The 25,868-nt window shown below is 40.0% G+C and overlaps 2 protein-coding genes across 2 annotated transcripts; both read right to left on the minus strand.

Moving 5' to 3' along the window:
- Positions 1-1,589: 1,589 nt before the first annotated feature.
- On the minus strand, positions 1,590-2,393 carry LOC130178694 (somatostatin-1A-like). Its single transcript, XM_056391141.1, has 2 exons — positions 2,253-2,393; positions 1,590-1,778 (listed from the first exon to the last, which is right to left on the minus strand). Exons 1-2 carry the CDS (start codon positions 2,391-2,393, stop codon positions 1,590-1,592), a joined length of 330 nt encoding a protein of 109 aa, XP_056247116.1.
- A 3,450-nt stretch (positions 2,394-5,843) lies between these two features.
- Positions 5,844-24,504, minus strand: LOC130178695 (collagen alpha-5(IV) chain-like; the record flags this gene model as incomplete). Its single annotated transcript, XM_056391142.1, has 48 exons — positions 5,844-6,783; positions 7,129-7,301; positions 7,401-7,515; positions 7,675-7,852; positions 7,966-8,175; positions 8,292-8,387; positions 8,730-8,855; positions 9,120-9,194; positions 9,485-9,557; positions 9,853-9,983; positions 10,180-10,356; positions 10,991-11,038; positions 11,212-11,310; positions 11,466-11,546; positions 11,656-11,782; positions 11,892-12,031; positions 12,402-12,500; positions 12,934-13,074; positions 13,249-13,335; positions 13,638-13,802; positions 13,992-14,102; positions 14,277-14,427; positions 14,560-14,654; positions 14,944-15,051; positions 15,156-15,245; positions 15,369-15,540; positions 15,647-15,835; positions 15,926-15,996; positions 16,153-16,236; positions 16,497-16,586; positions 17,617-17,793; positions 17,906-17,941; positions 18,138-18,216; positions 18,418-18,459; positions 18,537-18,590; positions 18,724-18,768; positions 19,384-19,449; positions 19,628-19,681; positions 20,452-20,547; positions 21,286-21,321; positions 21,422-21,478; positions 21,588-21,653; positions 23,401-23,427; positions 23,541-23,594; positions 23,809-23,871; positions 24,002-24,046; positions 24,196-24,240; positions 24,421-24,504. Coding segments are annotated over 48 exons (4,746 nt in total), but the record flags the coding sequence as incomplete, so codon positions are not given.
- Between the last annotated feature and the right edge of the window lie 1,364 nt (positions 24,505-25,868).

Here is a 25,868-nt window from a genome sequence, read left to right on the forward strand (position 1 = left end):
ATGCAAAGGCAATATATGAATTGCGCACTAATGCAGATGCATGCACAAATGCCACAAGCCTACACGTCTTTTTGTCTCAGTATAGATTGCACAGCGAAGCCACAGTATAGGAAAAAATATACCTCAATCAGTGGTATGAGAATTGAAGGAACATCAAAGACGTAGAAGATGAATGGATGTCTGTAAAGCTATTGGTTTATTGCTTCGCTGGTCTACCATGAAGATCGCTGGGAAACATCAAACACACTGCAGACATTTATTGCATTTAAAGTCTGTGCGGTTTTAACAAAGAGAAGAACAGCCTCCTCTGCTGGAGTGAAAATAATGTGACAGAGTAGAAAACTACTGACAAAAGAAGGCCCATACAGAAATAAATACTTTGATTTGTTTGATGAATGAATGAATAAATGAATGTGAGTGATCTTGACTGATTTAGGAGAAAACAGGTGCACACTCAAACACCACACTCATTTCCACAGGCCAGTGGAGAAACAGCTGGCTGTCAGGGAAGCCTGCTGAGTTTTTCAGCTCTCTGCAGGGCTCATTTAACTACGTCCCTTTGACAAGCGGGGCAAGTAGGGTTTTGCAGCAGCTTTTCCACTGTGACTGTTCATTTACCGACCATTAAATATTCAGTGCCCACTTCATTGTGTACACCTTCTCCAGGCTGCCAGGGTACTTTAAATAATGCAGGCATTTAGGATCAGGAGGGTCAGCTATTGTTCAGCTAACTGCGAGAATGAAAAGTGGCTGAGGTGCTTTTAAACAGACATGGATGTTGGTGCAGTTCCAAGTAGTTCCGGCATCTCAGAAACAGCCAAAAACCGTGTACAGCTTACTTTGAATAGTGAAATAAAAAATGACTGTCAAGACTTGAATTTAAAGTGAGACCATTTAACTTCTGTTGTGACATTTATGGGATAAAGATAAATGATAAAACATAGTGTAACAGTTGCACAAGTAGAGTCTGTCTCAGTATTGTCAGTGACACAGCAGTATCACTCTCTGTCACACAGCAAACATTCAGCTACTGTTCTTACCAGACCGAGAAAGACCGTGGCAGCAACAGCCCCGAGAGTACTGAATTGAGCAAGTTTGTGCTTTATTGCTTATGAATTAAACATTTTATACGTAAGAGGAAGGATGTAATAATCTTCTAAAGTTACATAGTCTCACTGTAAGATAACAGAAGCACAGCAGGATACTAATAATCAAGTCCACAATCTGTTTAGAAGGTGTCTTGCTAATTGTTTTGTTGAAGTCATGCCTCAAAAATGTTGCCTTTTGTGGCTACATAGAAAATGAAAGCTTAATTCACATAGTAGTCATACACAGTTTGCAGAAGTGTCAATTTTATATTCTCAGACAGTTGTTTTTACTTTGAAGGAGGACACAAATGTTCTTTGTGTGAGCATTTCCTTTATCTTAAAAACACAATGATTACATAATAACATGGGACCTTAAATCGGCAATCAACCAAAGTATGAATATGAGTGTATGTCAAGAGCCAAACTACATCGTGGCGATAAAAAGAAACTTGAGATATCAATTTCACGGTTTGGCAGTCTGGCACTTAAGTGAGAATAAAGTTAGCAGGCAGTCCAGGATTTCCAGAAGAATATTCTGCAGCCAGCTCTGCGAGTTGTGTAGCGAGTACCCAGTCTACGTTGATTCTTCTCCTGTTTCACTGTGTCTCTGGGTTCTTTGAGGATAATTCCATTTTCGGATTTCAAAAATTTATAAAGGAAGTCTACAAAGTTGTGTGTCTTTGTTGATTCCTAGGGAAGAAAATATTAACATAGTGTAAAGATTTCTTAACAATGACAGACTCGTAAATATTAGTAAATGTGAGAATTTTGTTATCTGTATGCTATTCCTAGCAAACTGGGAATCTGAATGTTGTATGTTATAGATGTTTTTCATTTGTTGATCATATAGCCAGAAAGGGAAATGCAAAAGTTATTACTCTATCTCTAATCTGCAATTTCATGGAGGTGCAGCCCTCAGGATTATTAAATGACAGAAATCGGGCTGGCAGTTCCGACAGCATCCAAAATGCTGTCTGAGAGTAAAATTACTCTTTTAACAGATCAAGATAAATAAAATGTGAGTGCACAAGTCAAACTTTACAAATTGAAAATCTGTAGACAGGACATCCTGATGCCTGCAGCATAATCACAGCTGGGACTTGGGGCCTGGTTTCAGCTATGGAGACACAGAGAAGGGTATTGGTGAAAATAAAAGCATCTCACCTGTTTGTCTTGTAATTTGTTAAGCCATGGCAATGAGTCTTGCTGAAGTTGCAGGTCTTTAAATCCCTTCGCAGTCTCTGTGTTTTCTGCAACACATGTTGCAAAACACAAAAGTGCCAAAATGCATAAAATATAGGCCATCCTTGGTTGGAAAATCTTGCTTGTGTGCTTCTTGTTGAGAGAATTCTTCGTGGTAAGACACCACAACATCCACTGATGTGCAACTTAACTGTACAACACTGTCAGATGTCTGTTTTATAAGCAGTACCAAGGCCTGAAAAAAGGGAGGAGTATGCAGGTTATCTGCGTAAAGACCATCCTCAGTTTTGTGTTTGCCCCCATCAGTGCACTGAGGCATGTACTCTGTAATTTACAGCGGTCATTAGGAGTGAGACAAAAGGTTTTTACATCGTCACCATCCTGACACACTGTAATCTGCTTGTATAAGAGAAGGTCATCCTGATGCTGTCATTGGTGTAACTTGTAAATGTGAAGGATCCCCTCTGCCTCCTTGTTTAAAAGCAAATCCCTGTAAGTGAAGTGCTCTGTGCACTCATGTAAAATAAAACATTAATGGCGCTGACATGGGGGAAACAACGATTTCATTAACCCCGCTGCGCCATAAAGTTGAGTCAACGGGGTAGCATGGAGACACTGGGATATCCAGTGGCCATAAAGGTCAACTTATCATTTGTTACACCCTTGTGAGTTTTGTCTGTGCATCTTTTTAATGAGATTTCTGCTCTGTTTCACTTTACAGTTCTACCGCATCTGAATCAAGGAGTATTTGACACAGGCTGTAATGATTTTGGAATGGTACATTCTGTAAATATGCAACTGTACATAGACCAAATAATTATTAACCGTTCCTGTTTTAATGTTTCTCAGGCAAATGCAAGTGTTATTACATTACGATGTTTTTATTCAGATAAATTTAAAGGCAAACTGGATGAAAAGACCCAGATTGCAGATTGTAAATTCAGTTTGAATTGAATTATAATTAACTTTAAGCACTCTAAGCCCACCTGTTTTAAACCTACTTTTGCATCCATTTGCTTATAATATATAGAACTGAAAGGGCAAAATGCATTTATGAGACCTCATGTGAAAGGTTACATATTCTAGTTTCTGAAAATGTGCTTGTTTTGTATGTGACTACAACCCAACCTAAACTACATCAGCTCATACATGGTATTTTTTAGTATTTTTCAGTCCTTGCCCGTAAAATAAAAAACTCATATTACATAACTACCAACAGGATATACTTTTATACAAGAACAATGAAAAAGCTCCACAATACTTCTACATCTTGTCAAAAACTCTTTGAAGCTTTAAGGCCTCTAGACCTGTAGGTTAGTTTAGTTGGGCTTTACAGTTGATTTTTTCACTGGTGCCCATAAACCTCTCCAAAAGGAAAACTGGAAGAAATGTACTTTAACTCTTTACTATGAAATAATAGAAAACACAATGAAGTGTTTTGATGCCTCTGATTGGTCAGAGGAGACGTCTATCTACAAGCTAGTCATTCATAAGAGCTGTGAAAAAAACAGACTTTTTCAGATGGAGAGAATACGTCATTACATCTTACACTCGGTTAAGCTCGCCATCTTCCCCCGACCCCCCTGAAGTGAAATCTGATTGGATGCTTACAGGGAGGCCTCCATTTTGTAGCCAAATAGCTAACCAACAATAGCAGGTCGTCTGCTTTAGACTGCTCATTACGATATTCATTACCTGGAATACTTTTATATAAGGAACCATTTTGATATTTGTGATCTGTGGACCCTTATGGACTAAAGGAATACAAATAATGGAGGAATGGAGAGAGAATCAGAGTTCTACACATCTAAATGGCAGGCTGTCACCATGCTCCACTGGTACAGAATGCTGGTAGATATTAATAAATCTTATTTATGTGCTTATGGTTAGCGCAAAATGAACCGAAAATTTGAATTCTAGAGAGTCCAACCGATCTGTCTATATTGACAAACTATTTAGCGTTTACTCCATCAGAACAGAACCTTCTAATGGGCCCGTGGACGGGCCAGCAGGCCATATGACATTGTACAAGAAATGTATGTAAGTTATATTGCATAAATAATTTCCCTATAAACGCAAAAAAAAATGTTCATAATGTTAAGTGTCAAGAAATCAAGGTAATGGACTTCACGTCATTCAGGATTGGATCTGTTTGATACTATTCAAAGATACATCATATCCTTCAACATGTGAAGCTAATCTTGAAACATATCAGTAGAAATGTCTTTCTAGCCCATGTAGGGCATGTGTGTCGAGAAAACTATAAGGACATGTCCTTCTAAAATGGGAAACAACCTTGAAGCGCATCAAGCTCTCAACAAATCGCCATTCTAACCCAATTAGAGAGGTGTAGAAGTCTAATATAGCTGCCTAAACAATTAGTAAGTGCACTGTCGGGAGCAGAATAATCCTGTTAAGAAGGCTACGGAGAGCACTTTACAGCAAGCGTGTTTCTATCCATGCTGACAACTGTCTGCACCAGGCCATGTAAGACTTACTTAATTCAAGGTGGCATTCAAGGAGTGGCTGCTTGTTATATCAGGACTTTCTGATGTGTTGGAACTACAGTTATAATGAGCTGAGATTCTGCTCCAAAAATGTCAAAACTTAATTAGATAATCAGTGTGATATATCATCACCGGAGGTTTTGAATTCACACAGGAGTGTGCAGGTCTTCTTCAGCTGTTACTTGTGATAGCTGCCTTTGTTACATAAGCTACAGTATATGAGGCTGTTTGTTATTTCTGACTCTGAGCAATCGATATCTTGGAATATCTGAGTGCCATAAAGAAACAGTATTTTGAACACAGTTGTTTGTGGAAATTATTGTGCCTTTTTGCATGTAGCTGCACATGGAGTGCATCTATTGATCACAATGGCAGATATGGATTGGCGAGCTTGAATGACTGTTCATTAAGTGTGTACTAATCGAAATATAGTTCTGGAAAAACTACATGATGAAATCACAAGAGGAATAATTTTTTTCTTTTTTTCAGGATGGAAAATTACACATTTCTTTAAGGAGCTACATTTGTAAGTTTTTTAACCATTTTTGCATTTACAGGACAAGAGGTTATAATACACTTCTGAGCAGCACTACTTCTTCATGGCAGACTGGACGCTACAGTGATGAGATGGGCTAACTGGGCTAGAGCTAGCTGATCAGCATGCTAGTTTCAGTAGAAGAAAATAATAGAAATAGAAACAAAACAAAAGGGTTGCTTTCCACCGCTGGAGACAGCTCTTGGTAAGTAAGGGAATGATGTTTGATGCTAAACTCTAGACTGGTAGGTAAACAGCTGATAATCCTAACATCAATTATGTAGCAATAGTAAAACATACAAACAGCTATTTTAAGCTTTTGATAATGGCTTCTTTCAAATCCTGGGTTACATCTGGAATCAATGGCCAGATTAATACATTAAAAAAAACATTATGTCTCTTCATTTGTATTTTATTTGTTTCCCCCAATTGACAAACCAAAAAAGAGAGAGATGAGATGCAAGAAAACATTCCACAAAATCTTCTCTCGAGGTCTTAATGTGCATTTTTTTTCTGTCCCCTAACCTACAGAGACAGCAGCCGTTTGATTGTGGTGTCACGTCCTGACAGTTCATTTAGAAATGGAATGGAAAAAATTGCAGGCAGTATGAGTCATAAAGTTTAATCTTTTCCATGCATCATTTAACATGCTGAAATTTAAAAAAAAAAAAAAAAATGCTTCTAGAGTGACAGCACAAATAACTCTATAATTGCGTGAGAAAACACAATGTTACAATTTCAAAGCAGGAGCAAGTCACAGTGCTTCCTCTCCAGATGTCATAGGAACATGTGTGTCATTCGTTGTGAGCTAATACTTTTGACGTCATCCATTGACTGGACTGCACTGGTCTTCTCAGCTCATGTGGAACGAAGCAGCAAACGTGTCAGTGTCATCACTGTATAAACAAGTTAATTATTTCTCAGTAGTCTGACTATCATATGCACAAATGAGGACATTTGGTGTTTGTTTGTTTTTTTTTCTTAAAATCCAAAAGACCTTTTGGTGTTACATGGCATTTTGTCAATTTTATATTTTATAATATTACCAATAACATCAGAGGAAAACTATGATAAAAAGGATGTAGGGTTAAGTATTTAATGTGAAACTCTAAGTAAAAGTTAAAGCATTTACAATCCAGAAAAGACAATGTATAACTGCTACTAGTACCTTTGTAACTGCTAATATTGACTGTTATTGAGGCTCAAGAATAATTACACTCTGGCGGCACACTACAGCCACCATATGCTATAATGGATGACTAAATGTTTCATTAATTTTAACATCACATAGTTTCATATTTCAAATAACGCAAAAAAATGAAATAATCAGTGTTAAAAACTGTCCCCACGCTTGTCATCTGAGCGAGACTGCCATAGTTTCCTACAGACCCGACAACGGCTGATTACATTTTGTAGAGAAGGTCCCTTCACTGTCCGAGGAGCAGGTTTACTGTAGGCGAGAGGAAAACACACACATATGCACACAATGTTACAGATGCAGTTAAAAAAAATCCTAATATCATGATGTAGTGGAGCTGTAGCTTTGATAATATTAAAATTAAAATGGTTTCTGTCGGGAAAGTGAGCTGTGGCAAGCTGTGGCAATTTTCCCTCCAGAATTTGATTCTTAAATCGAACGGAAATGGCACTGATCAGGAAATTTTTTGGGGTTAGCTGCTGTTTATGTTGGAAATTATGTCATACCTCATCTTGAAAATAAAGTAATTCAAACTGTGCATGAAGGTGTGCCCGCATGCATCCACCACTGCTTAAACAGAGAAGGTGAACAGTTTACCTGAACATGTTTTTGGCATCGAGGGAGGCCAGCCAGTAGCTATAGGAATCAGGGTAGTAGTTACATGTTCCCCTGCCGTGACATTCAATGAAGGGCACTTGGCGGAAACTTTCCAGACATGAGCCAGGAGAAACCAGAGGCTGCGAGGAGCCCTCTGCACCAGCACCTGTTTGCTAGAATGGAGAAAGATCAAAGGAAAAACATTACTTGGAAAGAAAAATGGCATATGAGAAGATTCAGAGGAAAGAAGCTGTTTTTTTGTTTTTTTTTACCATAACAAATGAGTATCCAGTCCACAGGGACTCCCAACCTTCGGGACATTGAGGTATCAGAATTGTCTGGCTGTGGAAGGCTATGACATTGGAGGTGGTTTCACACACTGCACACCTAAACCACACAGGCATACAGACACCCATATCAATATTGTCCCAAGTCATGTCAAATAGTAATTAAATGTTTCCAGTGACTGAAAATCAATTTACTTATGAAACATACAGTAAAAGAATGTATATGAGTCTGTGTATTTGTGTGTATGCACTCCTCCACCTGCTGATGTAGGAGGCCAGCTTTTCTCCTGTGATGGAAACCATGTTAATGGGCATAGGGGTGTCTGTTGACAACCAGTATGAGTAGTCATTACGAGAAGCATAGCGACAGGTAGTTTCTGTGTCACAGAACAGGAAGGGCATGGTGGAGAAGCGAGCGAGACAGCTTCCCATGGTGCCTGAGAGACACATTTGAAGTGTTAGAACGTCATAAAATGACTCAAGCAAAGACACAAGTTTTTTTTTATGATGTAGAATCAACAAAGTATTTCTTGAGTTTCCATGCTCTTACCAAGGTCCTGACCATGAGCTTTATCATTTCCTTTGATGAAAAGAAGCGAGTAACCAGAGTAGATGAGGTTGGAGCCAGGAGGGCAGTCAGGGACACGGATGCTTTGACTGTGTCTAGCTATCAGGAAACTGTCAACATAATGTGGACCGCCTCCTCCAGGCAGCCCTGGAGGACCCTTTCGGCCTGCGTCTCCAAGTCTACCTTCTGGACCTGTACAGTAAATACATCATTAATGAAGAACAAAATGTACAATGTATCAAGTGACATCATGTGGTAAATTCTGCACATCTACACTCACAAATACATCTTTCAACACATGCACATACCTGGCACTCCTGCGCTTCCTTTGTCTCCTTTGTGGCCAGGAAATCCGGGCTGGCCGAGTGGACTGGGACCACGCACTCCTTTGACACCTGGCTTACCTGGGACAGAAAGATCCAGTGTCACATAATGCAAAGAGGACCAGCTTTGTGAAAGTGGCTATTACTGGAATTTGCAAATATATTGTGCATCACACAACTCTACAGCTTCTCATTTTCATGATATGAGCAGCAAGAGACAATTAATCCATTTAGCTAACAGAAACCACAATCAACAGCATTGCTCAATGTCAATTTGTTAATGGCAAGGTGACAAAATTGAAAAAAAAAACCCTGAAAAAATCTGTATTCTTGGCTTTGAAGAGTATGAGTAACTGGAGCCAAAAAGTAGAAGCACATCTTGAAATCACAGTGCATAGATTGAACTGAGATAAAATTTTGAACCTGGAAGGCCTGGTTGTCCTGATGGTCCAGTGCTCCCTGGGGCTCCTCGATTGCCAGGGGGACCTGGTAAGCCAGGAAAGCCTGGTTCAAATATGCCCTTGGCAAATACTGGTTCACCTTTGAGGCCTGTCGGGACAGGGAAGGAATAATCAGTAAATTCAATCAGAAAATGTATAATATCTGTGGTTTTATGGAATTTCTAGAAACTGTAAACGACACTAGTACTAGATGAATTATCTAACGTTGATGGGTGAAATACTGCATCTCTGCTGATAATCATAACTGACTAACTATTAAGATGGTGAAGTGGTTTGAATCTGGAGGCTATCATTAGGGCTCATTGTTATTCCTGGTTATTGTGAACAATAGTAAGAAAAACTTTTGCCGCACCAGGTCGTCCAGGAAAACCTTTGACTCCAGGCAGACCAGGTGGGCCTGGGTTGTATCCAGGGTCTCCTTTCTCACCTAAAATACACAGGACATAAATAGATTGCAAGTAAATTATCTTGTCTTCAAACCCTATTTTATAAATTCCATCTTATGCTGTATGACAGAAAAAAAGTGAAATTAATCCTCATTAATCTTATTTTTCTCTGTCCCCTTTGTTCTCTGTCCCATTTGTATTTCATCTCCATTGTAGGAACATAAATCAATCATGGACTATTACTCTTCTGTGGTGACAGATATGCCTGTGTCTGGGGAGGAATTCAAAGAGAGCACGTAATCTATACGCTAAAGCTGAAGTGACAGATTACCAGGGGGCCCTTGGAATCCAGGAGGACCACAATCACCTCTTGGCCCAGGGCTTCCAGTTTTGCCTCTTACACCCTGGGGAGGCAAATGAAACAATGAAAGGTCAAAGATGCGTCTTTTAGCAGTACAGTGAAATTTTGAAGACTCAGCATTAAAGGTATCAGTATCAGATGTGATGTAACTGTATGTGACGATTGAAGTAATCTCATCTGAGATAACCTGCTGAGAGAAAAGCCACATTTTATCATACACTTTGAGAAGAAAATCCCGTCTCCTGTTGAGAACAAATATGAATCCAGAACACTAAACTTGAATCTTCATTTTGCTTTGTAAAAAGTTTTTTAAATAAATAAATGTCAGGATCGCTTACAGGTAGTCCTTGAGGGCCTGGATCTCCCGGGGGTCCTCTATTGCCTGGGCTTCCTATAAGACCTTCGTTCCCTCTGTCTCCTTTAAACCCAGGCACAGTGGGACCTGGAGGGCCAGGTAAGCCAGGACATCCTACATACACAGTTGTGAGGAGCAAGTGATGATTGCTGAGAGTTATTTTTTTTTGGATTTAAAACACCTTTAAAAGTAATGATGTTTGCATATTATGCAGATAAAAACACCAGAATATCACATTCTCAGGCCATATCCATTCATGTTTACAAAAAGGTACGTGAGTTCCTTAATTCCTCCAGTAGGACATCCTCACCTGGGTTACCAGGACTGCCAGGATGGCCACGGTCTCCTTTTAACCAAGAACATGCCCCTTCTCTTCCTGGTAGACCCCTTGGACCATTGAGCCCAGGTAGACCTCGCAATCCTTTGTCTCCTATTGGTCCAGGACTTACTATGACTGGCAAGGCAGGACCAGGGTCCCCGGGAGGGCCTACAATACAGAAAGAACAGTCCACTGATGTCAACAAAAGTACAAATCAGTAGTAAAGAATACAATGTTTTACAGTGGATTATCTCTGATCAGTTTCATTTCATAATTTGATTGTTATTAATCTGCTCACAGTAAAGTTGTGCATCTAGTGATGAAGAGGAGTTATAAATGAGTAGCATTTGACCTTCAAATTTTAAAAAATTGATACAGACATTCATAAGAATCACTGTAGTCACAGTAGGGGCCCTGTAGTCCAACACAACGGGTACATAACAGCTTTAAACTCTTTTAGAGTAGCTTTAAAGCTTTAATAATGCTTAAAGAGGTAACATTCATTGAACCAATCCCATTATCTGGCCTTTAGCATGTGGAGTCTATTGCTTTAATATCTGATGAGGACTGCAAGTGAGGCATAAGTGGGGTCTGGTAGAGTGGGAATCCCATTTTTCTGAGGTTTGCCAAAACAGATTATTTGGACTGCTCCCAAGTTTGAGAGACGCTTTCGCCAGCTACACAGAACTTTAGACAGCAAGGCAAACCCAGAAAATTCTCCAAATGGGCCAAGTGTGAAAATAAAAAAGTGGGATGCTCATAGAAGCTTTGAAAAGTATAGTGTCATTTACCTGTAACTCACCTGGTTGACCTGGTTCACCACGTCCTCCAGGTGTCCCTCCAATTATGACTACAGAGGAGAGATGGAAGGATAGGTGAGCACTGGCTATAGTCATGCCTTTGAAGGTGCTGTTAGCTACTTTTCAATAACGGAAAGAAAATACAAAGTAACAATGCTTATAGGTTTGTAATAAGCAGGATGTACTCATAGAGCCATACAGGACTTTTAATGAAGTCTCTTACTTGTGTCCCCTTTCTGCCCTGGTAGTCCAGGGATCCCATCTAGACCCTGGTTGCCTTTAGGACCTGGATAACCACTGACTCCCGGCGGACCTGCGACACCTGGGACAAACGGATATGAAAAAAGTATGGCTGTGGTTAAACATAAAATAAATTCCAAATCAAATATAACAGGGAAAAGTATAATTCTTGACCAATTAAATTACATTTTATGGTATCATTATAAAGTAGAAAAATATTATTTCAAAGGACTTTGCCTGGTGGTCCATTAGGTCCCGGGAGTCCTTTGACTCCTGGAGGTCCATCTGAACCTTTAGGCCCTTGGTGGCCTGGTGCACCTGGAACAGCAGGTTGGGGACAAGAGTGTGGTGGAGAGGTAAATAAAGTATGAGTAAAAAAATACAACTGATCATTGACTGTCTAATTTTCATGATCAATAGTAGTAACCATTTCTGCCAACAGGTCCTGGGTTTCCTCTGGCTCCACAGTCTCCTGGTGGACCTGGTGGTCCATGAAAACCAGGTTCTCCTTTTTGACCCTTCATCGCGTAAGTATTGGTTGATCCTGGTTCACCCTGAAGACAGGAAGAAGAATAAAGAGAAAAGGAGAGAGAAATCATCATTATTTATAATAAACACATATATTCTCCTGAATCCTGATTCTGTTGGACCAGTCATCACTACCTTTTGTCCTACTGGCCCAGGGATTCCATATCCAAAGTAGTTTGGTTCTCCCTTAACTCCTTTGTTACCAGTTGGACCTGGTGCACCGTCTTGACCTGGCCCTCCAGTGATTCCTTGATCTCCTCTTATTCCTTTTAAGCCTGTGAGGGTTAAACCAAACAATTTTAGGTAAAATACAGAGAAGAGACATTGGTATCTACAACTGCACATCTCTTGTTCGTGTATTTCTGGGAAGCTAGGGTACAGTTAAATTATTGAATAATACTAATAAATCTACTACTACTACTACTACTACTACAACTACTAACAACAACAATAATAATAATAATAATAATAATAATAATAATAATAGTATTTTATAATGAGATATCATATATTAAAATCATATTGTGATACTTTAGTGAATCGGTTGAGCTATGTAGTCTTATTACTGTACTTTAACTTGTGAGGTTGGATGTGTGAATGTGTATTGAAGTAATGTCTATGGCCTTGAGCTAGTTTAGGTCTTACCTTGAGGACCTCTCACTCCTGGGTCTCCTAAGGTCCCAGCAGGTCCTTGCCTTCTTTCTGAAAACACTGATCCATCAATACCTGGATCCCCTGGAGGACCTGGGCACAGGTAAGCACACAACACAGAGACAGGTTTGAAAATTGTTAATATAACCAGATTAATTTGGTGAAACAAAAATGTTACAAATGTGACACTAATTTCAAACCTTTGAGTCCAGGACTCCCTGGTGCTCCGTGAATCCCTCTCAGCCCTTTTGGTCCAGTACTTCCAGTATCTCCAGGGACACCGGACGGACCAGGATCACCTTGTAAAGTATCACCATTTCATTAACAAATTGCAGAGATTGCATTTCTGACTCGATCTGCACTCTGGCAAAAATGTCCTGTACTACCAAGATCTAAAGTTTATTTCAACTCTAACAATGAAACATTTTTTTTACAAAAAGAACTTATATTTTGTGAAACAACTCCATCTTACAACTTATGGTTGTGGAATGATATTCTTATTCAAATAGGTATTTTTCAACCTCACCCAAATTGCCATTGTCTCCTGGGGGCCCAATAATATCTATTGGTATTGTTGATGTATTGCCTGGAGGACCTCTGAAACCTTTTTCTCCTTTTATGCCTTGTGGACCCTGGGAACCTCTGGCTCCTTGTGGGCCAGGGCAACCTGTGTGGGAAACAGTCGTGGGGGCATTAAGTCCATCATAACTGTGAACCACATATAAAATTAATCACCAACAATGGAGAGAAGCAGAGAGACTTTGTAAGACTTTTTCTGTTTAATAGATACACAGCAATTTACCTGTCTTTGAAGGTGTGTGTGTTTGTATTTATGTGTTACCTATTCGGCCTGGTGGTCCCACAATTCCAGGCAATCCCTCTAGTCCATATCCTGGTAATCCTTCTGGTCCAGGGTCTCCTCTCAAACCTGAAGAAATCCAAGTGGAACATTTTTAAGAAAAGCTCTAAATACAATTCCATAAATGTATTCTCTAATTACAGTCTCTGCACATTCTCACATTGGCACTGCATCATTTTTGCAAAAGTATTTTTGACATGCACTTTGATTAGACATAATGTTTTCTTAGACAATACATGGTTAAGACAGTGGATACCAAATAGTATACAAAGTTGTTGAAAAAGTTGAAAAGTGACTTCACATATATCATGTAATGAAGAATTAAGTATCATCAGTGATTGCAGTGTCCTGTCAGAGAAACATCACCATACCTGGTTGACCAGGCAGGCCGTTCTGTCCCTTGATCCCTTTTAGTCCAGGAAACCCAAGTGAACCAAGGCCTGATGTCCCAGGGGAGCCAGGCTCACCACGGGGGCCAGTATGACCAGACCCTGGCAAACCTACATTCCCCTTCACACCAGGCAAGCCATTAGGTCCTGGGAGAGGGAAGACAGAGAAATAAGTGTTGGAGCAGAGGAAAAAATGGAGGTGAAGAGAATAGTGAAGAAGCATTTATTAATTATAGGACAAAAGAGTTGACATTTAATCTACTTTTATCTTTTAACTTTCATTGTCCTTCTGATGTTGTCAATAAAGTACATCACATGACTTCAATATACACTGACCTGGAGGTCCTGGATAACCATCTGGTCCTGGTGGTCCCACTGGTCCAGGTAATCCTTTACATGAATCCTTGCTACCAGGTACTCCTGGGGGCCCTATAGAACCTTTATTTCCTGAATGTAGCATAGAATAATGCAGTAAATAGATGAACACATGTTTGTTTGAATATGTATGTAAGAATGAACTGGTCTTTTTGGAAGAACCTTCCCATTTATTATCTAATAATGTCTTTCTATCTTTCTATGAGCTACAGTTTAGTTATATTTATCTATTTGGCGTATGAGTACCCTTTTCTCCTGGATAACCAGGGTTGCCAATTAGCCCTGGTTTCCCAGGTAGACCAGGGGTCCCAGGATCTCCTGTAGGGCCCTGACGTCCTTCTTCTCCTGGAAGCCCGGGGAGGCCTGGGGGGCCAGGGATTCCGTGGCCACCATCTCCCTGAAAATCCAAAATATACAGTGCATTATTTTTATATTCATATAAACACATTTCCGTGCACCTGCAGTATGGCAAAGTATACTATATGTAGCTGTCTACTGCTACTTAGCAAATTTTGTTTGTGTCCCTGACCTGCAGTCCTGGAGGACCAGGAGGGCCTGGTGAACCTGGCTGACCAGGCAAGCCCCTACCTGGAAAACCTTTGAGACCTGGCTGCCCTTTGTCACCTGAACAACACACACACGCACGCATGCACGCACACACGCACACGCACACACACACACACACACACACCACACACACACACACACACACACACACACACACACACACACACACACACACACACATTAATACAATTAATAAAAACCTTAATGATTCATTCATGACACTATTAGCTGTTTCCCATTCTCTTAAAGAGGTGTCATATACTAAAGTAACTTAAACTGATAAAACACCTATCTACAGAGTATAAATGTATTTTTTTTTGCTTGACCTTAACACCACATGGATTACCTTTCTGTCCTTGGATCCCCTGGTTTCCAGCAAATGGCACAGGACCTTTTTCTCCTTTCTGTCCTGGAAAACCTGGTATTCCAGGGGCACCTGATGCTCCTTGATAACCTGGATGTTTGTTGTTAAGTATGAGAGATTCCTTAATTATCTATTGTATGATCATATACAGAGCATCCATCCATCCATCCATCCATCATATTAGCCGTGCTTACCTGAGCTTCCAGGTAAACCAGGCAAGCCTTTAAATCCAGGTGGTCCAGGAGGTCCAGTGGTGTGGATATGGCTTGGTTCCCCTTTTTGGCCTACCAATGAAGGAAGGAGGGAAGAAATGATATACAGCGGCTGTCAGTCTTTTTCTCCGCCAACTTGTATGTTTATGTTTAAATGTCAATCAAACTGTTTTGTTTCTCAGCGTGTTTCTTTACCTGGAATTCCAGGCTCCCCAGGCAGGCCAGGTACCCCAACATCTCCCTTACTTCCTGGAAGTCCAGGGGGCCCATATCCAACTTGCCCAGGGAGGCCAACTGGTCCTGGTCTCCCAAAAGGCCCTTGTGGGCCTGGAAAACCACGGTCTCCCTTCCCACCAGGGTATGGATCCTAGAGAGGGGATGGAGAACTGTTAAGAACTTTGAAGCATCACAATGTGCCGCAAATAGCAAAGGCTTGACTGTTACTGTAATAAAGTCAGTCAAAACCTTCTCACCAAATCCCCTGGAGGGCCTTGATTGCCTTTACGACCTGGTAACCCAGGAAACCCAGGGAGGCCATCTGGACCAGGCCAGCCAAGCTGCCCTGGGTCTCCTGTCACTCCCTTTATCCCTGGAGTGCTGTAGGAATATGAGTCTCCCTTTTGTCCTGGAGGGCCTGGATATCCTCTTTCACCAACAGGACCCTTCAGAGAATAACAATTGTTTACAAGTGTTTGTAAAGAAAAAAAGAAAAAAACAACAACAAAGTACTTTTTTAAGACATTTTTTCTTACTGGTCTTCCAGTTAAACCTGTAGGTCCTGGGATGCCTAGATCACCTTTGGCACCTGGTCCTTGATTGTTGCCTGAGCAACAGAAACATGTACAGTAAGTCTACTTTAGCTTTAAGCTTCTTTTACTTTCCATTATTACCAGTAAAATGTAAAAATGCATACTATGAATGTTGCTTGAAATAGTCGGTAGAAACGTGTGTGTCCAATGAATCTAATGAATGGCTTTACCAGGGATGCCGGGTGGACCACGGGGACCCGGTGTTCCTGGGGGTCCTGCTCCAATGCAGTCATAACAAGGTTCCCCCTTCTCTCCTTTACAGAGCATGAGAGTGGAAATATTAGTGAGTCCCATTTTTATTACACAGTATTATATTTTCCTCATCATAACCTTTTATTTTTGTACTAAAAACTTGCACTAAAAAGTGATAATATATTGAAGGGCTCTATAAACTGTCATGTATCTTATTGTTGATTGCGAGTTAGCATGTAAGAGGCGATGACAAACCACTGTGAAACAAATGGAATAGTAACTATTCATTTCATTAATTTATGAATAAAAGTTAGTTTCCCACCTTTCTTTCCAAATGTCCCATTATATCCCTTATCTCCAGGTGTACCCTTCATTCCCTTCATTCCTGGGAGACCTTTTGTTATCCTGTTAGCTACAAGCAACACAAACAACAAAGCCCATCAGCTTACTATTACTCTTTCCCAATATTGCCACATTTATATCAAAAAATGTTTTTCTTTTCATTTGTGCATTTGATGGTAATTGAGAACTCGTAATGATCAAATCAAAAATGTGTCTACTATACACCATAACAATAAACAGCCTCAATGCTTGCGTATCACCACCACCTTTTTTGCTTTCTTTTACCATGTAGTAATGTTAGCTCATTTGTTAAAGGAGGAAAAAAAAAACCCCAAAAAACTTCCATATAATCGAATATCTGCTATATCAGAGTATTTGTATGATCACGGGCAGAACAATTCATCCTGCAACGCCACAGGTCGCTGAACTCTTTGATAAAGTGGGAGTAGAGGTGTTATTATGTGGCTTAATAGGCTTATCCTGACTGACTGAACACAAGTATGCAAATTTCAGTATTTTATAAAATCGTTGAAATGAATGGCCACTGCATTTCTCTACCCACAAGAGACAATCCTTTATTTTATTTTCAAAAAACGTTTTCGTGCATGTCAAAAATGCACTCAGTAAATATTATTGTAACAATATTCGATTATTATTATTATAATGTAATTATTTAGTTTGCATTATTGTAAAGGAACTCACATTTTATCACTAGATAACAGAAAAGAGAAGAAAGCAAGGGAGCTCTGAGAAGATATTTAATGATATAAATTCTCTCTGCTGACTGTAGTAAGATGTAGCATTGATGCCCCTTACACTGGCTACAAGCCCTTTTAGCCTGTAGCTTTTATATCAGGTTAAAAATTCCATGTAGACATTGTTATCTGGCAACTGGCCCTGTCATATTAGCTTATCATAACATAGTAGAAGCCTATAGACTAAAAGTACTCAAAAAGGAAAGGTTGTTGAGTTAATCAAGATACTTGAAACAACTATCAGTATTACCAGTAGTCGTGTGATTACCGTATTAGTAGCCAAGGTAGTCATAATTGTAGTGTTTGGATGAAACAATTTATTAGAAAGGAGACGTTTACACATACTTCTGTCTTCTGGAGGTCCAGGTGGGCCCGTATCCCCTTGAGGTCCTGTATCACCAGGATCCCCATCTAGACCTGGGAGTCCAGTATAAATAGCCCCAGGTTCCCCAGGCTCCCCTTTGGGACCCGGAAAGCCAGGGGAACCTTGTGGGCCCGGCACATAATTCCCAGACACTTGGCCTGTGTAATGGAAAGTGAGAGACTGTGACCTATATATTTATATATTTTGACAAAACAAATGTCATACTTCTTTATTAGCTGTAAATAGAGAGATAGCCTCTTTTCTGCACACCTGGAGGTCCATCTGGTCCAGGAAACCCCACAATACCTGAGAGGAGAATAGTGACTTATTATTACTATATTTGCAAGTCTGATTACTTTATAGAGTTATAACCACCACTACTACAACAATAGAATCATGGCAGAGGCTAAATTTAGCCTTACTGATCTATGTGTCTGTTATCTCACAATTTGTCAGTCACTGATCTATTGATCTTGATTGATTATTATTGCTATTGATCTACCTCGACGCCCAGGAGGACCAGGAGGGCCACTGGAACCAGGATCTCCGCGGTATCCTTTGAGTGGCTCAGGCCCAAATATCTAGAAACAAAACCATAGGGGTCATGCAGTGAAATCTTGCAGGGGTGGGGATAGCTGTAGCCACTTATACTTCACATTTCAAAATAAATTACAAAGACTAACATACTAGTTTGACATAACAGAATTCTCCATTAGCTTGTATAACATTGAAAATACTTAAAAAAAATGTAATAAAAAATCAAGAGTAAGAAGTAAACTCACATCTCCTGGTGGACCAGGTGGACCCCTGCTTCCTTTTTCACCCTAGAGTTAGCATAAAATAAAGTATATCAACCCACTGCAGGATTGCATAATGTTTTTGACACAAACAGTTCACTAACCGTGTCTCCTGGTGTCCCTTGATATCCTGGATCACCGCTGTGGCCAGGGCTTCCCTAAAGAAAACTATATTGTATTCAAAAGCCACAAAATGATTAAGCACACACACACACACACACACACACCTACACACAAGAACATAATTAATCTCAAAACCACATACACACACAAAGCACAGTAGTACAGTACCTCCTGTCCATATTGTCCAGGATCACCGTCCTTCCCTGGCTTTCCCTGAAAGGACAAAAAAAAACAAAAAAAAACAGTGAGGATTCAACAGGTATTGCTGTCTAAACAGAAAATAGTTTACCAAGGGCCTCAGGCATACCTTTTTCAGTCATTTATCTTTCTTAAAAAGATGAGTTTGCAATCAACCGTAGGGAAAGAGGGGAGGCCCACACATGTGCCTTTCAAAAAGCAGTGCCTCTGTCAGGTTTATATCACAAGCCCTTAAAATAATAACAAAAAGTTGTAGTGGTAAAACTCTGCACTTTGCCTTGGCAATATTTTCTAGCAACAGAAGTTTCGTGGAATGATGTATATAGATCAATGATATGGGTCTTTTTTTCTTTTCTTTCCTTTCCTTCTCCTGTAAAATGCCAAATAACATTGAGTTAAATGTTGCATCACTGCCCTCTGCTGGTCATCCTCTGTTTTGAGCTTTTTCCAAGGTGTTAACTGTAGCCTTTCAATGCAAAGTGAAGTGGTAAAAAAAAATGTTTGGACAGTGAAAAGATTTGGGGCAACATTTTCTGTTTTGGGACACCGTTTCATTTCATATGTATGCACAGTCAGATGAGGAGACTCAAAGGTGAGGATCAATGGAAGAGATAGGAAGTAGTATCTTACTTCTGGCCCATGAGGTCCTTTGCTTCCCTTTGATCCTTTGACGTAAAGGCCATAACCAATATCTCCCTACGAACAGATTGAAATAAGCACAGGAGTCAGAGAGAGAGATACACAACACTAACTAGGCAGAAAAAGTATCAGGAGTGGCAGCTTTGGAGATTTTAAAAAACAAAAAAGGCATTAACTTTGAAATGTGTATAGTATAACGCCAGGTCACTGGTGTGAATTTTTAAGAGAAACTTACTGGATCGCCCTGGCAGCCTTTTTCTCCGACATCTCCTTTGTCTCCTTTTAGATCCTGAATAAAAAAACAGACCTCATGTTATAGTATGGCTCAGTTAGTTGCAATGACAACACTAACTGCTGGCCACACTGATATAAAATTAGCTACAGACATTCATAATCCCCAGAAGATGAATCCCTTTTTTCTTTTTTTTTTTGGTGACTGTGACTGTGTTTCCTTTCGTGCCACCATCAGGGCGCAATTTCCAGTTCTACACAAGAAAAATCTAATTATAATGACCTCTAATGGTCATGATAGGTTTTGAAAATGTCCCTCTTAACTGGTCTTTTCTTTTTCCTCCTTTTACTTTTTCCATTTTCTAAGAGAAAGTCCAGCCTTTGTTTTGAACCTTGACATTGTGTCAGAGCCTGCTGTTCAATCACCCACTGCAAAAATCTGGAAACTGTTCCAGCAAGCAAAGTGTGACAGCACAGGGCTTATGTTTAATTTTTAAGTGTGAAACTACAAGCGTGGTGTGAAATGAGTTGCCTCAGGTGCAATAGCTATGCCTCCAATGGACTTTATTTCCACTGTCATTTAGGGACGAAGCAACCCCCAAAAAACTATGACAAGCTGATAAACCATAATAAATACAATAGTTAATGCATTTTACAATATTGAAGCACGCTGATGGATGGATGGATGTTGATGATGAAATAATATATAGCTTAAACCGTAACCTTGATTGCTTCAGTGCAGCAATATTGATTATACTGCATTACAATTGTCCTCATACATACAGGAAACTGCGCTCTGTAGAACACTAATTGTTACTGTGATCTGACCTCCATGTATTGCTGCACCTTTAAAACAAGGCTTTCAGTGGAAAACTCCCTGGTCCGACCCGGTGGCCCCGGTGGCCCTGGTGGTCCCGATCTCCCCTGCATCAAACAAATTGAGGTCATCCTCAATCAGATATAAGACATCATGCGCACAGATAATGTTATGATCATTTAACAGAAATGCAGCAGAAAAAAAAAGGGGAAATTACCTTTAGTCCACGACGTCCTGGGATACCGTATAAGCCTTCTTGACCCTGTAGCATGTGGGGATGTGGGAAAGCAGTGGTAACTTTGTTTGTATAAATTAGCAGGTCTTCCAATCTTTCCCCTTTGAAAAAAAACTTTTATTTTGCTTTGTTTCTTGCTGCTCTCACAGTTTCGTCGAGGTCAGTTCCCACGTTTCCCACTCTTGTTGCTTTAACTCCAACCAATGGGAACAGAATGACCTGACCTTTCTCTCATACTAAACATGTTATCACCATTTACAACTGGCTGAGAGGATTTTCACGGACAGCTGGGAGACCAGGACGCATAGATCTTCACACTGCATTCTAAAATACTATAGTCATAGCAACAATTGCAGTGACTATCCAGTAGAAATCACTACACAGCAACAGCCAGAAAATGTTAACAATTTCCCAGGTAGTGTAAAAACTGCCAGTTATGATAAAAAAGATAACCAGTCCACAACAGACACTCTGCAGCTGTGCTTTTCTAATGCGTTTCCTCCATGCCACTTAGACCACCAGTAAATACTCACACTCGTCATCAGGTATGAGGTATCAAGTATAAGCTGTCAAATACTGTACATACATCCAAAGAAATATTCAGCACTACCTTAGATCCTGGAGCCCCCGGAAGGCCAGGAAATCCCTGTTCACAAATAAGGGAGGCAATTATATCAAGCATTGCATAATCATTTTCTATAATGCCAAATGTAGTCTGTGCAAAGTAATAAAACAACTTCACTCACAGGAGAGCCCCTTGTTCCAACTTCGCCTAATGGTCCAGGCTCTCCACTGAGACCTGGGTATCCCTGAAACAGCAAGGAAATTAATGGAAAGTGCCTTTGACTATCATGAAGAATATTGTACAAACAAAAACTCTTTTTATTATATTGCAATCTAAATAGTTACCATGTCTCCGTCCCTCCCAGGTGGTCCAGGTGGCCCTGGTATTAAATCTATTAACACCCAAGATTCACCCTGTGAAATGGAGGAAGTAAGTTTATTTAAGATTTGAGTTGAATTGAATTGCATTTAGTGTTGAAATACCTGATAATCACAGGTATGCGCTAATACTGCGTGGAGCAACACTAAACAGTTACCTTTGGAAATTTAGTTCTCGATTGGGCTCTGTAGGCTTCATCACTCATCTTTATGTATCCGTGCACTTGACATGCATGTGCTCAGAATTACAATGACCACATTCAGTGGCTTAGGGGTTTGCTGCAATGAATCGACCGCATAAACCCTAGTTCTCACTCACTATGTTTTCAGCAACTACTGGAAGAGTGGAATCAATATTTAGAGGCTTTTAGCTGTGTTCGTAGAATAAGGGTTACAAATGTCAACCTATTTCACATAGGCTCTACCTTTTTAAAGGGTTTCAACAAGCTTAAATGGGCAGAGCTAGTTAAAAGCATCTATGACCGTGACACAGACATATGAAAACAGCATGAAGTGGCTACAAGTGGACTCACACAACAATCTCTCTCACTCACAAGTTTTGTCAAAATGTTAAGAATGGGCATGAGGAGAGACTCAAGCATATCGCCCATGTACATCTGAATCCTGATACCGATACATTGCAAATGTTCGCCTAATTGTGGAGGCTGTGCGTAACTACTGTCAAGGAGATGTCTGTGAACACTCGCTCACTCTAAGTATTTTTTTTTTTTTACTCCAATAGTTTGTGATGTCGATTCACAGAGCTTTGCTGCAGTTTATAATGAATTCTAATTGTGTCTGACAACCAAGTGGATAGCATGTACCTGTGCACTTGGCTTTAGAAATATGGCATCCAAGTAAGACAACTTGCACAATCCCAGCATAGCAGCTGTACCCATATGTCCACACAGTGAAAAGGAGTGAGGATTAGGGAGGGATTATATAGTGGGTGCAGGTTTTGAAGATGTTTCATGTCTATTGTTTTTTCTTGTGTATTTTTCAAGGGCCAAGGGTGGTAGCCAGGTCAAAGCAATCTGTCCATTTGCCCCGCTGGAACACAGCAGTGTCACCACTACTAGATGAACTACAGCATAATAGATGGCAACAGCTTTGGCGCCGTGGCTTGCAAGTAGTCGAATACATCTGTATCGATCACAGCTTCCAGTCTGTCCCAGCTGGGCAGATAATCTTTGTTGGAAATTATTTTTCAAAGATGAAAAGTTGGAAGACTGCAGACGACCTTAGCTAAGACATGTTTTTGCCACCACCACATGACATGAAAACTACACATAGAGTAGGTACATGCAAATGACCTGTTCACAGATACATACAGATGACTGGCTCTATAGAGTCTATACCTGAGAATCATCATGATTACAGAAATGAGGCTCACAAAAACCTACTTTCTGATACTGTTAGGAGGTTTATGACGTGTACTCTATGACCAATAATACTAGTAATCTTGTGAATACAAATAAACATGTACTGAGAATTAACTTAGAGAAGTAGCACACATTTGTGGCAGATAGAAATGTAAGGACGGACTTGACAGAGGGATTAAAACAAAGAAAATCATAAAACAAGTGATTTCTCTCAAATTGATTAGGTACAAAATGAGCTTTGGGAGCTTGAGAGGGCACCTGCTACTGCTGTGTCATGTTATTTATTCCTGCTACTAAACTTCTAAAAAGGCAGTTTTTGCTGCAACTCTGCAGTCTCACCTTTCCCAGATACAAAAATTTCTTAATAACCAGCCCTGGTGGCACATTATACATTTTATTACCTTAAGTCCAGGCAGACCTGGTGGACCCTGTAAAGTAAAGACAAAGCTGAGGCAAATTTTGTACAGTTTGATGAGTAAACATATTCTATCTGGGTACATCTGAGTACAACATCATGATATATAGATTTTTCGTTTCTTACTGGATTTCCAGAAATACCACTGGCTCCATGAATTCCAGGGTGTCCATCATCTCCCTAAAAGAAGGTAATGTGTTCAAAATGCAAACATTCGAGTAGGCTATCACAGACACATTCAAGCATAAATTCATTTTGTCTGAGAGTGGAAACAGTGTCACTGAAAAGCTCTGACTCTCTATTTTATTAGATTTATGGTAAAGCTCAATTTACCAAGTCACAAATGAACTGAAAATATTACAGATACCACTGTTAATGTGTAATCATTTCTTACATCTGTTCCATTGCATCCTGGGGCCCCTGGAGGGCCTGGAGGTCCTTGTAAACCTGGGATACCCTGTAAGAAAACAACATCAGAAGGAAGTAACTTGCATCTATCAAAATATGCAAGAGCATGCACTTACACAATACATAAATCAGCTGAGGAACAGAGTAACACAGATGTGTAAGAGAATAAGACAACTCACCGGTAAACCATGAGACCCATCAAATCCTTCTTTGCCGTCAGGTCCCTGTAATGACCATAATAAAACTAGAATACTTTCTTAAAGGCAGACAGATACAACAGAACGGATACCTGCTCTACCACAAAGTTTGCATGTTGTCTACCTGTACACATACACCCAAATACACACACGTTTCTATAGCACAGTTATATTACCGGATCGCCTTTTGGTCCCACATGTCCATCAAGCCCAGTGCTGCCCTGTCAAAGAGAGCAACCTATGATAAATCTTAGTGATTTAGTGTGATGCAGTAAGCACAACTAAGTACACAATCTGTATATACAACTTGAATCGATGTTGCCCTCTGAGGACACTATGGGATGTGGAGATATTCCGGATGTAAGATTGAAGGAGCCACAAAAGCCAAGCTGATATTCTACCTTTGGTCCCTTAGGCCCAGCATGACCATTTGATCCAGGACGGCCCTCTGCTCCTGGAGGACCTGGATCTCCTGGAAAACCTCTGTCTCCCTGTGTGTGTGTGTGTGTGTGTGTGTGTGAGAGAGAGAGAGAGAGAGAGAAAGAAAATGGAGAAATTAGCAAAGAGTAGTAAAGTAAAGAGCTTATGAACAATTTAGAGTTTCCTGGATGTTTATCAAAATACAGCTGCACATCCAAATACTGCTATGAGACTCGTGCTTAATAAATAACATACCAGCTGGGGTTGAAGTAGCAAACTGCATTTAGTATCGTTACAGTAACGAAGTCGTTTTGTGTACTTGTAAGCCTACTTTTTGGAGTATTTTCAAAAACTCGGTAACGTTATTCATAGGCTATTTAGGTATGTCTTAACTCAAGTATTTTACTTTGCTTCATTTAAAGTCGTTACTGAGTCGTTATAACTACTGATGATGAAGTTATGATTAACTGTGAGAGAACGCAACAAATTAAAAGAGTCAAATCAGCAGCTGCAGCAGCACCGCCTGGCGACTACGGCAAGAGTCGTCAATCAAACACACCTGTCATGTTGCGTGACCCAAACAAGTGCATGCTGGGTCTGGCTAAATGCTAAATGCTAAATGCTAAAATTATGATGGTGGATCCATCAACTGTGACTGAGAACCAACAGAGAAGCTGCGTTTACAGACGCAGACTGACGTTCAGACAGGTGCGTGCAGCACTGTACAACAGCAACAATGGCGTTGCCTAGCAACATAGCGTTTTGTCTTCGTTTGTGAGCTGTTGTCGCTGTGACGTTTATGTTGTTTATACGTCTCTGCAGAAACATCTCTTTTGGTCTAATGAATTGCTTAATCTGAATTGTATCACACTCTCTGCTTGGATCTCACGGCAAATTAATTTGAAATGAAACATCTGGTATCATTAAAATAATTATGGAGGATATTGAAACAAACTTTAAGCTACTCATGCTTTTTCAGGTAATATCTATTTCTGACTAGTGTACCAGTGGAGAACTGCACCTGAAACACCTTGGCATTTTGATCATGGAAACTGCTGTGTATTTTGCTGTTTTTAATGCAACATTTATGTATAACGATTACATTTTATTTCTGATGTGAGGTCTGTTTGGAAAGACTTTTAAAATCAGTTAGAAATGTTAAAAGAATAATATTATTTGTGAGGTGGTGATAAAAACATTAACAAAATACATTTTGAGAAGCACAGCGGGTAAAACTCTGGTGTAAATAAGGGAATTAATGATGGCTGAATTCCATTTAGCTGCTTCAGTTTCAAGTTTGTTCTGTCACACTGTCATGACTTACTGGGACATTTGCATAGAGCTGAGCCACCATTGATGAAGTGATACATTTAGGTTGATGTATACAGTTAGAGGAGAGTTTCTGACAGCTGAAGAAAAAAATGTTCAT

Source organism: Seriola aureovittata, chromosome 12 (assembly GCF_021018895.1).
Source record: "Seriola aureovittata isolate HTS-2021-v1 ecotype China chromosome 12, ASM2101889v1, whole genome shotgun sequence".
Lineage (NCBI taxonomy): Eukaryota > Metazoa > Chordata > Actinopteri > Carangiformes > Carangidae > Seriola > Seriola aureovittata.